General features: G+C 38.0%; 1 protein-coding gene across 10 annotated transcripts in view; it reads left to right on the plus strand.

The window, feature by feature from the left end:
• Positions 1-11643, plus strand: part of NPR3 (natriuretic peptide receptor 3) — an 82319-nt gene extending 70676 nt beyond the window's left edge. For 6 of the 10 annotated variants that reach the window (XM_072605899.1, XM_072605896.1, XM_072605894.1 and 3 more), the window contains 4 exons: positions 3166-3260; positions 5891-6026; positions 8740-8827; positions 10681-11397. In XM_072605899.1, coding sequence (XP_072462000.1) covers positions 3166-3260; positions 5891-6026; positions 8740-8827; positions 10681-10792 — 431 coding nt within the window. In that variant the 3' untranslated portion in view covers positions 10793-11397. Of the gene's footprint in view, positions 1-3165; positions 3261-5890; positions 6027-8739; positions 8828-10680 lie in introns of all 10 variants that reach the window. The other 4 variants (XM_072605892.1, XM_072605890.1, XM_072605895.1 and 1 more) reach the window with 2 other exon arrangements.
• Positions 11644-13275: the final 1632 nt, after the last annotated feature.

Raw genomic sequence — 13275 nt, forward strand, 5'->3', positions numbered from 1 at the left:
ACTGACCTCCATACTGTTCCTCACACAAGACACTCCCTCTCCAGATGTTGTTTTTTTTTTTTCTAGCTGTCTCTGTACTGGGAATACACTCCCTCCTCAACTCTGCAGCCTGCCCCAGCTAAAAATCTCATCTTCTATAAGAAGCCTTTCCTGGTCCCCCTTAATGCTAATGCATTCCTTCTATTAATTATCTCCAATTCATCCTGAATTGTTTGTACACATTTGTTTTCGTATTGTTTCCCTCTTTACACCTTGAGAGTTTGTCATTGTTGTTGTTCAGTCATGTCTGATTCTTTGTGTCTCCATTTGGGGTTTTTTGGCAAACATGCTATAGTGGTTTGCTGTTTTTTTCTCCAGCTCATTTTACAGATGAGGAAACTGAGGCAAACAGTTAAATGACTTGCCTAGGGTCATATAGCTAGTAAGTATCTGAACTCAGATTTGAACTCAGGAAGATGAGTCTTCCTAACTCCTGGTCTAGGGCTCTATCCAGTATGCCACCTAGCTGCCTACCCCCTTTCAGAGTAGGCACGATCTCTTGCATTTGTTGTATTCCCAGACCTTATTACAGTGCCTAGTACATAGTAGGCATTTAATAAATGCTTGTTGACTGACGAGTTGACATTGTCTCATAGACAAGTTTGCCAATAAGATATATGCGTATATACATGTATGCATGCATACATCTGCATATATTCACATATATATAGAAAATAGTCATAATCTTTTATATATTATGTGTTTATATATAAATATAATAAATTGTATGTTAATAATGTAAAACTATATACCATAGAATTATATTATGTATAATAAATATGTAATACATTAAATGTATTTATTTGTTGCTCTGAGAAACTAGCTTGTTGACATAACTTCTGTGGAATACTTTCCATTCTTGTGTGATCATATTTCAGTCTCCTGACAATTTTTTTTTTAAAGAGCAAGAGCTATGAGATATTACCAAAGAGGTCTTTAAGGAAAAGTCAGGCTACTATGATGATTGGAGTACCACAGTGTAGAGTCAGGGCAGAAACTTAAGTATTCCCTTGGGCTACCTTCTCACACCAGTTTTGTGGTCCAAGCTACACTGGCAGAATGAGATGGCCATTTTTATAATTCAGACTGAAGAGTAAAATTATATGTCCTCAAATATGTCAGTGAGACCAATGTAAGTTTTTGTCTTGAGTCTGTTGGCCATCATGCTTTGCTGACATTTTGAGTCTCCTTTTTTTACATCTCTGTCAGACATTTATGAAGGCACATGAAGAACTCCAAGGAGGCTATGTGAAAAGAAACTCTGGATCCTCTAAGTGACCATTATGTTATGGGGGTGTGGATGGGAGGGTAAAAAACCCAAGGGATTATTTAGCAAATTTGGATTATATAGTGGCAACTATGGCTGATTTCTTATTTTTTGATAAAGAAGCTGGGAAGAAAATTGAATTTCATCTCTTTGTGAAAGGTCAGAGTGAAGAAGAACTAGAAATGCAGCTCAGTTTTGAGAGAGAGTTCACCTCAGGCAAATCAAAGTGAAGAGAAATGTTACTTATGTTGCGATTTTGTTAGATCTCACCCTTTGTACAATAAACTCAGGTGAAATCCCCAATCTGCAACCCTCTGAGTTGTCACCTAGTGATTTCACCTTATTTCTTAGCAGATCATTTAGGACTGTAATGTGGTCTGGAGCTAATTGAGGCTTCTTTACAGTGTATGCATCTTTAAATGAATACACTGCATTTATTAGCTTATCGAGAAACAGCATCTGAGCTTTGTTTGACATTTTGAATGGAAAAAAACATCACAATTGAGGAGAAAGAATACATTTTTGAGTGCTAGGATAATAATCATTTAGAAATTATACAGACTCCCAAGGGCATGGAACATGGAGGATCTATAAACCTTCAGTGGTTTAGTTTATTACTAAATTAATTACAAACTCATAACTTGACTTTAGAGATTCTCAACAGTACAGCACTATTCTACATTTCCGAGGCTTATCTCCCATTTTTCTCCTTTCTTTACTCTTTGTTCAGCCAAATTGGACTCCTTTTTGTTTCTTGTTCATAGCCTGCTTGCTTCACTTGGAGTCTTAACCATCTTTTGAGACCCAGTTCAGATAGCATTTCTTTTGTGAAACTCTCTATCTTACCAACTCTAATAGGAAAAGTTTTTTTTTTTCAAGAATAAAGTGATAGAAAACCTGATTTTTTTCCTCACTTTAGAACCCTCACATTGTTTGTACATTTTTATACATGTAGCCTGTTCTAATTTGTTTCACAGTTACTTGCATATACTATCTCGATATGAGAGTGAAGGGTAGTTCTACAGAACTGACCTTGAAGCCGAGTTGCTTAACTTTTCAGGGACTCTAGGCATCTGAGACTACAAGCTGAAGATAAAGTCTCAGTCTGAACTGGTAGAGAGAGTTTCTTCACCTGGAAATTCCTTATACCGTTGAAATCATAGACCCACTACTATCCTCTGCACAACATTATCGTAACATCTCTGAAGGAAAGGAGCTTAATTTTAATCATCTTGACATTTTATACAATGCACGGTGCCTTGAGCATATCAGGTACTTTTTAAATAATGAATGAATATCAAAAGTTCTATCTCAAAACTTAATCAAACCATAAAACCCAATTCACATTGGCTCATTTAGTAAACCATGATGTAGTATTTCAGGGACCCCAAAATATTTACTTTTTTCTTTGTCTTTATACTAACACTGGCCTCAAAGAATCAGATAATTTTTTTAACACCTTCCCTAATCATCCTCAACCCAAGGTCTGTGAATGTAGATTAACTTTTCACTCACCAGATTTAATGTAGTATTCTCAGTTGGTATTCTTCATTTCTGGAATAATTCCTCTCTCCCCATTCTCCCCGCCCCCCCCCCCCCCATATATTTCCAAGTTACGGTCACATTTCTTTTTTTCTTTTTTTCTTGTTAAGCAAAAAAGTTAAGAATTCAGGAATGTAGACACAGAAGAAATTAAAATTTCTTTACAAATGCCAACAAAACCACCTACACTGATGAGATTTTCTCTGCTTTTATTTGTTATATTATAAAAAAAAAATTCTGTCAATTCTTTTTCATGTTTTCTTTGGGAGAGAAGTTTTTTAAGTAACTCTCTTCTAACTTTTGTATGCCATCTCCAGGTATTGCAGGACAAGTATCCATTGATGCCAATGGAGACAGATATGGTGATTTCTCTGTGATTGCTATGACTGATACAGAAGCAGGTACCCAAGAGGTAAGCATGTGAGCCTTGCTGTCTTCCTCAACTCCAAGCTCACTGAAGTAACTTCTTTCCTATTTGATAAAATAGGCTTCCCTAAGCTACCGCTAAATATAAGGCCTGCTAGCTGGATTACTGTTTTGTCACAGCACAGCTCCCAGATGATCAAGAATCAGGCCTTGGTTCTTAGGTGTAAGAAGGTGTGCTCAACAAGAAGAATTTTCTGGAACTATACATTTTTCTCTTGTTAGACTTTGAGAACTCTCTGAATAAAAAATAGAGATATACCTTAATGTGCCAAAAAACAAACTGATTGAATAATGTTAGCATAAACATTACCATTTGAGTTGTTGGGGATAGTAACCCATTTCCATGATATGATTTGAAATGGAGCTGCAGAGAGCAGGAAGCTTGCCTTGAGAAATAGAAGTTGTGGATTTCCTATTTCCCTATTTGATAGAGAAGTGAATAAACTGTAAGAGCAAGGAGTTGAAAGATAAGGAGAGATCTGTGTGCCCCTTTTAGCCCTTCTTAGGTCAGAAGAAAGTCTAATTCATAAACTTTTTTCGGGGGGGGGGACCTCAAATCCAGAGAATACTCCTGAGCTGGGTTTTGGATGAATGAGAAGGTAGTAGTTTCAGTTTAAGGCTGAGATGAAACTTGGATTCAGATAGAACAGGATACAATTTCTCCAGAGACCAAAGCTGCTTTGAGAGACAGTTCAGACTGGGCATGGGGGTGCATATAGGGTAGGGGACTCCAAAGGTCATGGCTACAAGAAGAGCCAGCTGACTTGAAGATGCCAGGAAAGTTGTCATGGAATCCAGGCAGGGAGCCTTCTATATAAAGATGTTTTTTGGCAGTACTTGGCTTCAACGTAGCCTCTGGAACCCTTTATTTGGAAATGATCAATGCTGTCATCCTGATGAGTATGAATTACACTACAAAATGTCAGATTTTGAGTTTAAAGTCATATTTTTAAAAAATGACTAAACCAATCAAGAGGATGTCCTTCAGCTGGGGAATGACTGAACTAGTTGTGGTGTATGATGGTGAAGGAATACTACTGTGCTATAAGAAATAATGAGGAAGATGGTTTCAGGAAAACTTGCAGACTTACATGAACTGATGCAAAGTGAAATGAACAAAACCAGAACATTGTACACACGAACAGCCATATTGTAAGGGTGATCTACTGTGAAAGACTTAACTACTCTGATCAAGAGAATGATCCAAAGGACCCATGATGAAAAATCCTGTCTACCTTCTGAGAGAGAAATGATGAACCCTGAATGCTGATTGAAACATAGTTTTGTTTTGTTTGCAACATCGATAATATGGAATATGTTTTGCATGAATTCCATGTATAATTCATATCATATTGCTTTCCTTCTCCATGGGTAGGGGAAAGAATTTAGAACTTAAGATTTTCAAAATTTTAAAATTTTCAAAAATGAATGTTAAAAATAAATAGAAACTTTTTTTAAAAAAAAACAACTAAACCAAAAAGGAAATACATATTCAATATATAAATTAAATAAGCTTATCTTCTGGTGAGTGAAGTGCTGATGTTTTAGGTGAACACATTCTTTAGAGGCACATGTCATGTATTATTTTTGGAGAGAGAAATTATCAAATTGCAAACTGGTATCCAAAGAGTCAACACACCACATATGCAATCCTCTGATACTTCCACTTCTTACCTCCTCATGCCTGGACTATTGCAATAGCCTCCTGGTTGATCTTATGGTCTCAAGCTGGTCGCTACTCTCCTTGATTCTCTACTCAGCTGTCAAAGGGATTTTCCTAAAGTCTGGGTCCAACTGTGTTACCCCTTCTACTCAGTAAACTCCAGTCTCTCCCGATCATCTTCAGGATGAAAAATAAAACAATCTTTTTGGCATTCAGAGCCCTTAATAACCTGTCCCCCAACTTGCGTGACACTGGGTCAGTCACTTAACTTCTATCTGCCTCTGTTTCCTCATCTGTACAATGAAAATAATAATAGCACTTACCTTGTGGAGTTGTTGTGAGGAGTGCCTGGAACATAGCAGGTGTTACATAAATGTTGAGTATCATCATCGTTCTTCTTCTTTTTACACCTTGTATTCCCCAACCCCCATGTACTCTTTGATCTAGTAACACTGGCCTTTTACTGTCCTTTCCACAAGGCACTCCATCTCCCAAGTCCAGGCATTTTTGCTGGCTATCCTCCACACACGGAATGTGCTCCCTCCTCCTCGCTGCCTTTGCTGCTTCCCTGGCTTCCTTCAAGTCTCAGCTAAAATGCCACCTTCTCCAGGAACCCTTTCTTAATCCTTCATGCTAGTGTCTTCCTTCTCTTGTGTATTTTTATTTATCCTGTACATATCTTGTTTGCACATAGTCGCCTGTTGTTGCCATGTTTTCTCCCCTATTAGGATTTGTGAGCTTCTCAAGGACAAGGACTATCTTTTGTCTTTCTTTGGATCCTCAGGGATTAAGTATAGTGCCTGGCACGTAGTAACTTAATGCTGATTGACTGACTGACATAGGCAAGGAGTTTAAACCATGTTGTCTCAAATAATAATGCAGAGATGTATGCTTTTACCCCTTATGGGTACAAATTATTTTTGGATTTGACTTTCTTTTTTGTCTTTCTATAGGTTATTGGTGATTATTTTGGAAAACTGGGTCGTTTTGAAATGAGACCAAATGTAAAGTACCCTGGAGGATCTTTAAAACTGAGAATAGATGAAACCAGGGTTATGGAGCACACAAACTCTTCTCCTTGTAAATCATGTAAGTTAAGTGACTTAACATGCCATTTTCTTCTTTCTACATACCCCAAAATCAACAACAAATCAGAGAGGACAACTGTCATAATCAACGTAAAGCACTTATTAAGTTGTCCCTATGACCCCAGCTGGCACCAAAACTCGTGCATATACATAAAACAAACAGCCTACATGATTCCTGTACTCCTATTGATTACATAGATGCATTTGCCTTTTTGCTTGGCAGTAATGCAAGATTTAAAACTATATTTTTTTTCTTTTATTTAAAAGGCATAGGCAATATTTATGAAGGTTGTATCCTTGCTAGTCAGTGATTTATATTGAGATTTCTTATTCAGACTGGTAGATTCAGGTTCAGTCTTTAAGTTCCTGATATCTAGGGATATTTTAAGTATATTTAAGTATTTAGATTTTTAGGTCTTTAGTACTTGATATTTAGAGGTATTTTAAGTATATTTTAGTATTTAGGTGTTTAAGTACTTGGCATTTAGCTTCCCTTTTGAGGAGAAGCTTGGTGTATTTGTCCTTTCTTCCAAGAGGTCCATGACAGCAAGATGATGACATGACTTGCACTTGACTTTGATTTGAGTGAGGGAGGGCTGTGCAAGGTCACCAGCCTCACTTTCTCCTCCAGAGCCATCTGGGTCCAGTGACCAGATATTCATCAGGACACCTGGAGATGGCCAGGATACACTGCAGGACCTTGGCCATTTTAGGCTAAGATCTTATCAGATTCTTACTTTGAGTGAGATACACTCATTCAATGAATAGGCCTCTTTAAGTAGCTGCTTAAGGGATGGCCCCTTTTAATAAAAGAAAAAAATAACCAAAAAATCAGGCTAGCTCTTGCTAAAGGGCCATGCTTTCCTCATTCTCCTGTCTCCCTAATTCTGAGAACCTTTCCTTTCCCTAGAAATTTTGCCTTCTTTGTCTTCGCAAACTTTCCTTGTGGGGAGTTGTACTAGAGAACTAGGTTTAAATACGTAATAGGCCACTTAATGAGCTCAAAGGGACTTCATCAGAGCCCTGGATCCTGCCCATGAGAGGAACTGGGTTGCCTGGAAAGGGAGAGAGGAACCGTTCCTCAGACCTAGGGATTCCTGACAGAAGCCACCGAGTTGCCCTTTAGGTGGGTGAGAATTTTAAATGAGGCAAAGCCAGAAGCAAAAGAAAACCCTTTAGCCTTTGCTTAATGGCCATGCCTTCCTGAGGACCTTCTGCCTCCAAAGCCAGGCAGATTTCCTTGAAATCTTGTTTTCTCCCAAGATGCTCCAACTTCCCACAGGAGCAGAGCCTGAGCTGCAGGAAGCCTGGGGTCAGAGTTATCCTAGAAGGACCAAGGTGTCCTTCCCCACCCCTCAACCTGCTCAGCTGCTTGTCCCAAGACACAAAATCAGAGTCCACCCCTTTGGAAATGCTGGCAGTTCTGTTGCCCTTAAGAAGGCCTAATTTCATCATACACTGAACTAGGAGACAGGAGACTTCTGTTCTAGTCCAAACTCTGTCAGTAATTCTGGGAGTCTGGTTTGTCTGGGGGTCTGGGAGGTTTGATCTCCTCCTGATTCCCTTTTGGTAAGAGTTAAATGAATCTTCAGGGAGCTTTGGCAAATGATTTCGCCTATCTAGAGCCTTAGTGTTCTCTTTTTTAAATAATGAAGTTGAGCTAGATTACCCATAAAGTCCCATCCAGCTTTCATGTGATATTTTATTTTGTTTTATTTAGGAAGGGAGAAGATCTCTTTAGGCTCTTTTTCAGCCATTGTCCTCTAAATCCAGAAGGGTGATAACCTGGAGTGTGCTGGGAAACATTTAACAACTGACTCTCCATGTATACAACACACTTTTAGGCCAAAAGTGGTGAACTTTGGATGGTGAACATTTTCATCGTCACTTTCTTAAGTCTAGATAATAAATAAAGCAGTAAATCAAGCCCATATAAATGCTCACACTGAAAATTTAGCAGTGAGTTCAAAGCCATTTTTAGTTAGTTTCAGTTAGTACCCTGGCATTTGTTTATTGTACACCTTTCTCAAAGTAATCAGAATTCTCAAATGGCAAATATGAAGGAACAACTGACCTACTTAGGTATAATTAGTTAAAATAAGAAGGTCCCAAATTTTTTGTTTTCTCTGGTGAGGGAAACTCTATGAGTTCCTAAAGTCTGTTTTTCCACGGGTCTACCTTCTCCCACCTGAGGTGTCCTTCATCCTGCTTCTTCCATATGCAAAAATTCCTTATTATGACCTGTGACACCCTGAACAAGTCACTTAATTTCTGTATATGTTGCATAGATCTCTAGGATTTATCTACCACGTCATAAACAGGTTGGAATTTCCTATGCTGATGAAATCAGATCTTTTGTATATTCTCATAAATTTTTAAAAGTAGGAAGCTTTCATACTAAAGATTTTGTAGAAAATATACTTTGGTTGGCATTTGGGAAATATGATCCTACATCACTGTGTCTAGCTTGCAGACACTCCTAACACTGAGAAAACACTGCCTTTAGCCCCCAGAACCTTCTAGTTCATCTTCACCCTTTTCTGTAGATACACTCTTGGGGAAAATGTGCAATTTTCCCTAGAAAAGTTTTCCAAGAATAAAAGAAAAATTGGCTTAGGATGAAGAATGAGGAAATACTTTGCAATGAGAAGGAAAACAACACTAACCCCAATTTTTTCACAAATGGACCTCTAAGCCTTTCATTCTTCTTCAAGCAGGTGGCCTAGAAGAATCAGCAGTCACAGGCATCGTTGTGGGGGCCTTACTAGGAGCTGGCTTGTTAATGGCCTTTTACTTTTTCAGGTCAGTACCTTTTAGATACTCTTTCCAGAGACCTTTCCTTTGTTGTTTACATCCCTTTTCTTCTGTGGATGATTCCCCATGGGCTAGCTGGCCATTTCTTTCTTCTTTAGGAGAAATACTAGCTCAGTAGCTAGAATGTAATAGCTAGCAAATAATCAGAGCCCTTCGTCTGCGACTGATTAGCTCAGTTGATGAGAATAGTAGAATCGTGTATTCAACCCCCATGTAAAAATGATAAGAATCACTAGATTTTATATAGAGATTTAAGGTTTGCAAAACACTTTATAGATGTCATGGAAGACACTGATCAGTTAACCACTGTGTCCTCTGGCAGCAGATATTCTTTCCTTAAAGGACAATCATGCACCATTTGTTGCAAGAGTGACCAAGTATGAGAGTGGACAGACCAGCACAAATTCATCCCTACAACTAGAAAGGCACATGTCCCAATGGTGACTCAGTAGTTATCAATAGTGATATCTTTAATAAGGAGCCTGAGTCACAAAATTAAAGATGTTCCTTATGTCTGGGTCCCCAGGTATGTTACTCTATTGCTTTGGGATTCTCTCCTTCTCTGTTTAAAAACAAATGAAACAATACTACTGAATAACTGTAGGATCATTTATAGCAGTATTATTTGGGGTTTTAGTAGTATTATAAAGCTAGGAGGAACCTTAGAAATCATTTGTCTAACCTCTTTATTTTACCAGTGAATGAAATTAAGCTTCAGAAAAGGGAAGTCACTTGCCCAAGGTCATCCAGCCCAGTTAGTGAGAGATCTAGGATACTAATGTAGGTCTCCCAGCTTCCTAGTCCAGTGAACTTCCCATCACCTCTCTGTCCCTCAGGGTATTTAATATCCAAAGTGCTTTTTCAGACAGTCTCACTATACATGAAAGGATTCAGGGTCAAAGCCATTCCATATCCAAAGGAGGAAAGAAATTAATCACTAATCTTCCCACCAAATCTATAAAGAACAAATGCATTATTGAATAGTTTTGCTGTAAGCTAGCCTTGTTTTTACCCTGTTCCCCTAGTAAGCTGCCCATGAAATGAGAAGACTCAGTAAGTGGAGAACCCATCTGGAGATAGTAGGCAAAAGCTTACTGGTTTATATCCTCTACTTCCAGGGGTCATGGAGAACCATTGTCAGGGTTATTACATGTAAACATAGATATTTCTGGGAGTGTGTGTGTATGTGTGCGTGTGTGTGTGTGTGTGCGCATGTCTGTGTGTGAAGTCATTGTGGCCTGTACCTGGGATCTGGAAAGGCCTTACACTAATATCCTATTCTATGTCCTGAAGATTTGTAAAGTTGAATATTTACTTATATTTGAGATGACTGGTATATACTGAAAGAGCACTTTATCCCTTCCTTGATTCTCTTGGAAATTCTCTAGTATATCATGGTTCTGGAAAGCCAGGATCTCCTAATTCTGCAGGAATGGTTAACATTTTTAGTGTCACTTTGTGGGAATAATTTTTCTCCCAGTTTGTTCAAGGACTGTGCAATTACTTTGATCCTTAGCTCATGCATGCAACAGTGGTTTGAGAGTTTGGGTAGGACAGACAAGATTTAATCCTTTAAACCACAAAGTATCCAAGGAAAAAGGGAAAGATTTGTTCCTTGATGCTTTTAGAAAGCATCTCAGTTTTCCTCGACGTAGGGCTCTTGAATGAGGGCACGATGCTTCAGGCATTCTACTTTTATCTCTGACCAGGGCTTTATTTTCTGTCACTTCTAATTTATCACCCCAAACTCAGATGTCCCCCTAGGGCATACTTTGTAAGAGACGCCATAGTACTGTGCAACCAGATGAGGTTTTTTTACTTTGTTCTCTCTTTTCATGAAGGAAGAAATACAGAATAACCATTGAGAGACGAAACCAGCAGGAAGAAAATAACATTGGAAAGCATCGGGAGTTAAGGGAAGATTCTATCAGATCCCATTTTTCAGTGGCATAAGGGAAGTCCTCCCATTCTTCCTTCAGTGCTTTAAGAAGATGGACGGAATGAGAAACATCAGCGTGTAAAAGAGGGGCTCTTGAAGAACTCATTCTTTTAAAGAGTTAGCTCATTTTGTTCTTAAATTTCTTTAGAAGCTCAGGAATGATTTACTAATCACATTATGCCACATGGCCTTTCATCTCATGACAAGCAAATATAAGGATGAAGTGTTATTCTATAAGATATTCTTAATTGTTTAGAGGGTCTATGGATATGTTTATGGTTCTTAGGTCTGATGTCTCTAGAATTTGATGGTTCTACCAGCCATGTCAAGCAAGAATATAAAGCTGTGGTTTCTTGGACTGAAAAGCTGCCTTATGACCAGTATAAAAGCATCTTTACTTATAGATAAATCTTGGAAATGATTTAACATTCAGAACTCTATTAACGAGAGATGGAAAGGTTGGAAAAACAGTGTCACTATTTGGAGCTGGTAGGCAGTTTGGGAGTTCAGGACTGACTTGTCCTTCAGCCAATATGTGGTGTCAGAATCTGACTACATGTCTAAAATGAGGATCTCCTCCCTAACCCCATTCCAGGGAAAAAATAAATTGTAAATACTAGTGAGATGTGAGAAGTTTTGTACAGGAAAAACAATTATTATGAGCCTTTTTCTTTAATGGGGAGGGGAAATCTATTCCACAGTAGCATTTTAGGTATTTTTATCTTTTTCTTTTGCTAATGAGAAGCATCTGGTTTTTTTCACACATGTTCAAAATTCAAAAATAAGAAAGAATGAAATATTTCTAAAACATGGGAAAGTGCATCAAACTAATGCTATACAACAATGTGTTTCTTGCTGTACCGAGGCTGAAAGTCGTATTTCTTCTCCTCCTCCCTACCTTTGACCTTGCTTGAATATGAGTCGATCCCTTAATGATGAAGAGGCAGAACCATGGTCCCCTTTCAGCTCCAAAGAGTTGGCATAGCAGTGCATCAGACGCTGAAAACAGGTTACCTCAGTGACACATAAACCCTTCCAACCAGTACCTAGAAAGAAATGGGGATGGATTTGGGGATCAATGTCTATAAGTACAGGAGTAGAATTAAGTTTTATAGATAAAGGAAGGCAACTTTTCTTTCTGGAGGACAACTTAGAACCTAACACCAGAGTATAGCTTCTAGAGGACAAGCTTATCACCTAAGGTAGAAACCTATAACTACTTGTCACCTCTAACATAAATATAGTGAAAGAATATAATAAGCTATAATTCAACTGGTACAAAAAAGTAATCATTTAAAAATGCATTAAAATTATTTGGTAAGGGCAAGAATGTAATTATCTCCTATGACCCTCCAACTACACCCAGGAATCCTTATGTTTTTCTAGTAATTCTTATTTAGTACCAAATATGGCATTAGGATTGCAATTCAGTCAATCAAATCTTTCCTGGCCTCTCAGTGTATACCTAGCACAATCCATGTAGATTTAGGTGTCAAGATGCCATTTTATCTCCTTGTTTGAGAGAGGTAAAAATCCCAGAAAGCTAGGATTGTTTCATATGTCTTCATCCCAAAATTGGTATTTTTGCGGAGTACTTGACAGATATCTTACTAATCATTCTTCCATACATGGAAGGGAGAAAAAACTACTGCTCCTCATTTTAGGACATAGAAGTTTATCTCCAAAATAATAATGATTAGTTTTAGCTCACAGAGCAGAATGCTGAAGATGCCTTATCAAGAATTAAATCCTTTGTGACTCAGTCCATGGCCCTCCAGGACTTCTGTCTCTGTTCAAAAACAAATAGTTTGGTTGTTTTCTGGATGTTTTCTCCCACTTCTTTTGTTTTTAAACTAGGTGAAGGTAGCCGGGAGATATGGAAAAGAAATTTTCCCACCTTCTGATTTCATGTACTGATAAAATTGTTTCAAAATCTCTTTGCAACATTCACCCTCACAGTGAGTCCCTGAGGGTAAGAAAAGCTAAGTTGAAAAGGCAGGTTCTAAGAGTGCCTTGCAGGAAAGGGGAATTTTTGAATAAGATGTTGAAATAATAATAAAAATTGATGCAAAAAGTAGCTATCAACTAGTGCCTCACAAAAAGTGAAAATGACTGAAAGTTTTACATCCATTGAATTTCCGTGAACCTGAGCAAGCACGTCTTTGTTGTGGTTACTGACAGATGTTTTGCATAAAGAAGTAACAGAGTAACTTTTAGCAATCACTTTGCTCTTGTCTGTTGCTGTATCGGTATGTCTTTATAAAAAAAAAAAAAGTTTCCATTTAAATTTCTACCACGTGAGCAGATTCTAAAAGAAAATTCTTTAGGAGGATCTGGGCCATAAATGACTTGAAACCGGTCTTTGAAAGTTTCTCTTCTTTAGAATATAGCAGGTAGAGGAATGCTTCCAAACTTCAAAGCATAGACAAAGATTAAATTTCTTTAGGAATTAGAGAGAATTTAGTGTGCTCAAAATTATCAAAACCTAGTGCAGAAT

Source organism: Notamacropus eugenii, chromosome 4 (assembly GCF_028372415.1).
Source record: "Notamacropus eugenii isolate mMacEug1 chromosome 4, mMacEug1.pri_v2, whole genome shotgun sequence".
Lineage (NCBI taxonomy): Eukaryota > Metazoa > Chordata > Mammalia > Diprotodontia > Macropodidae > Notamacropus > Notamacropus eugenii.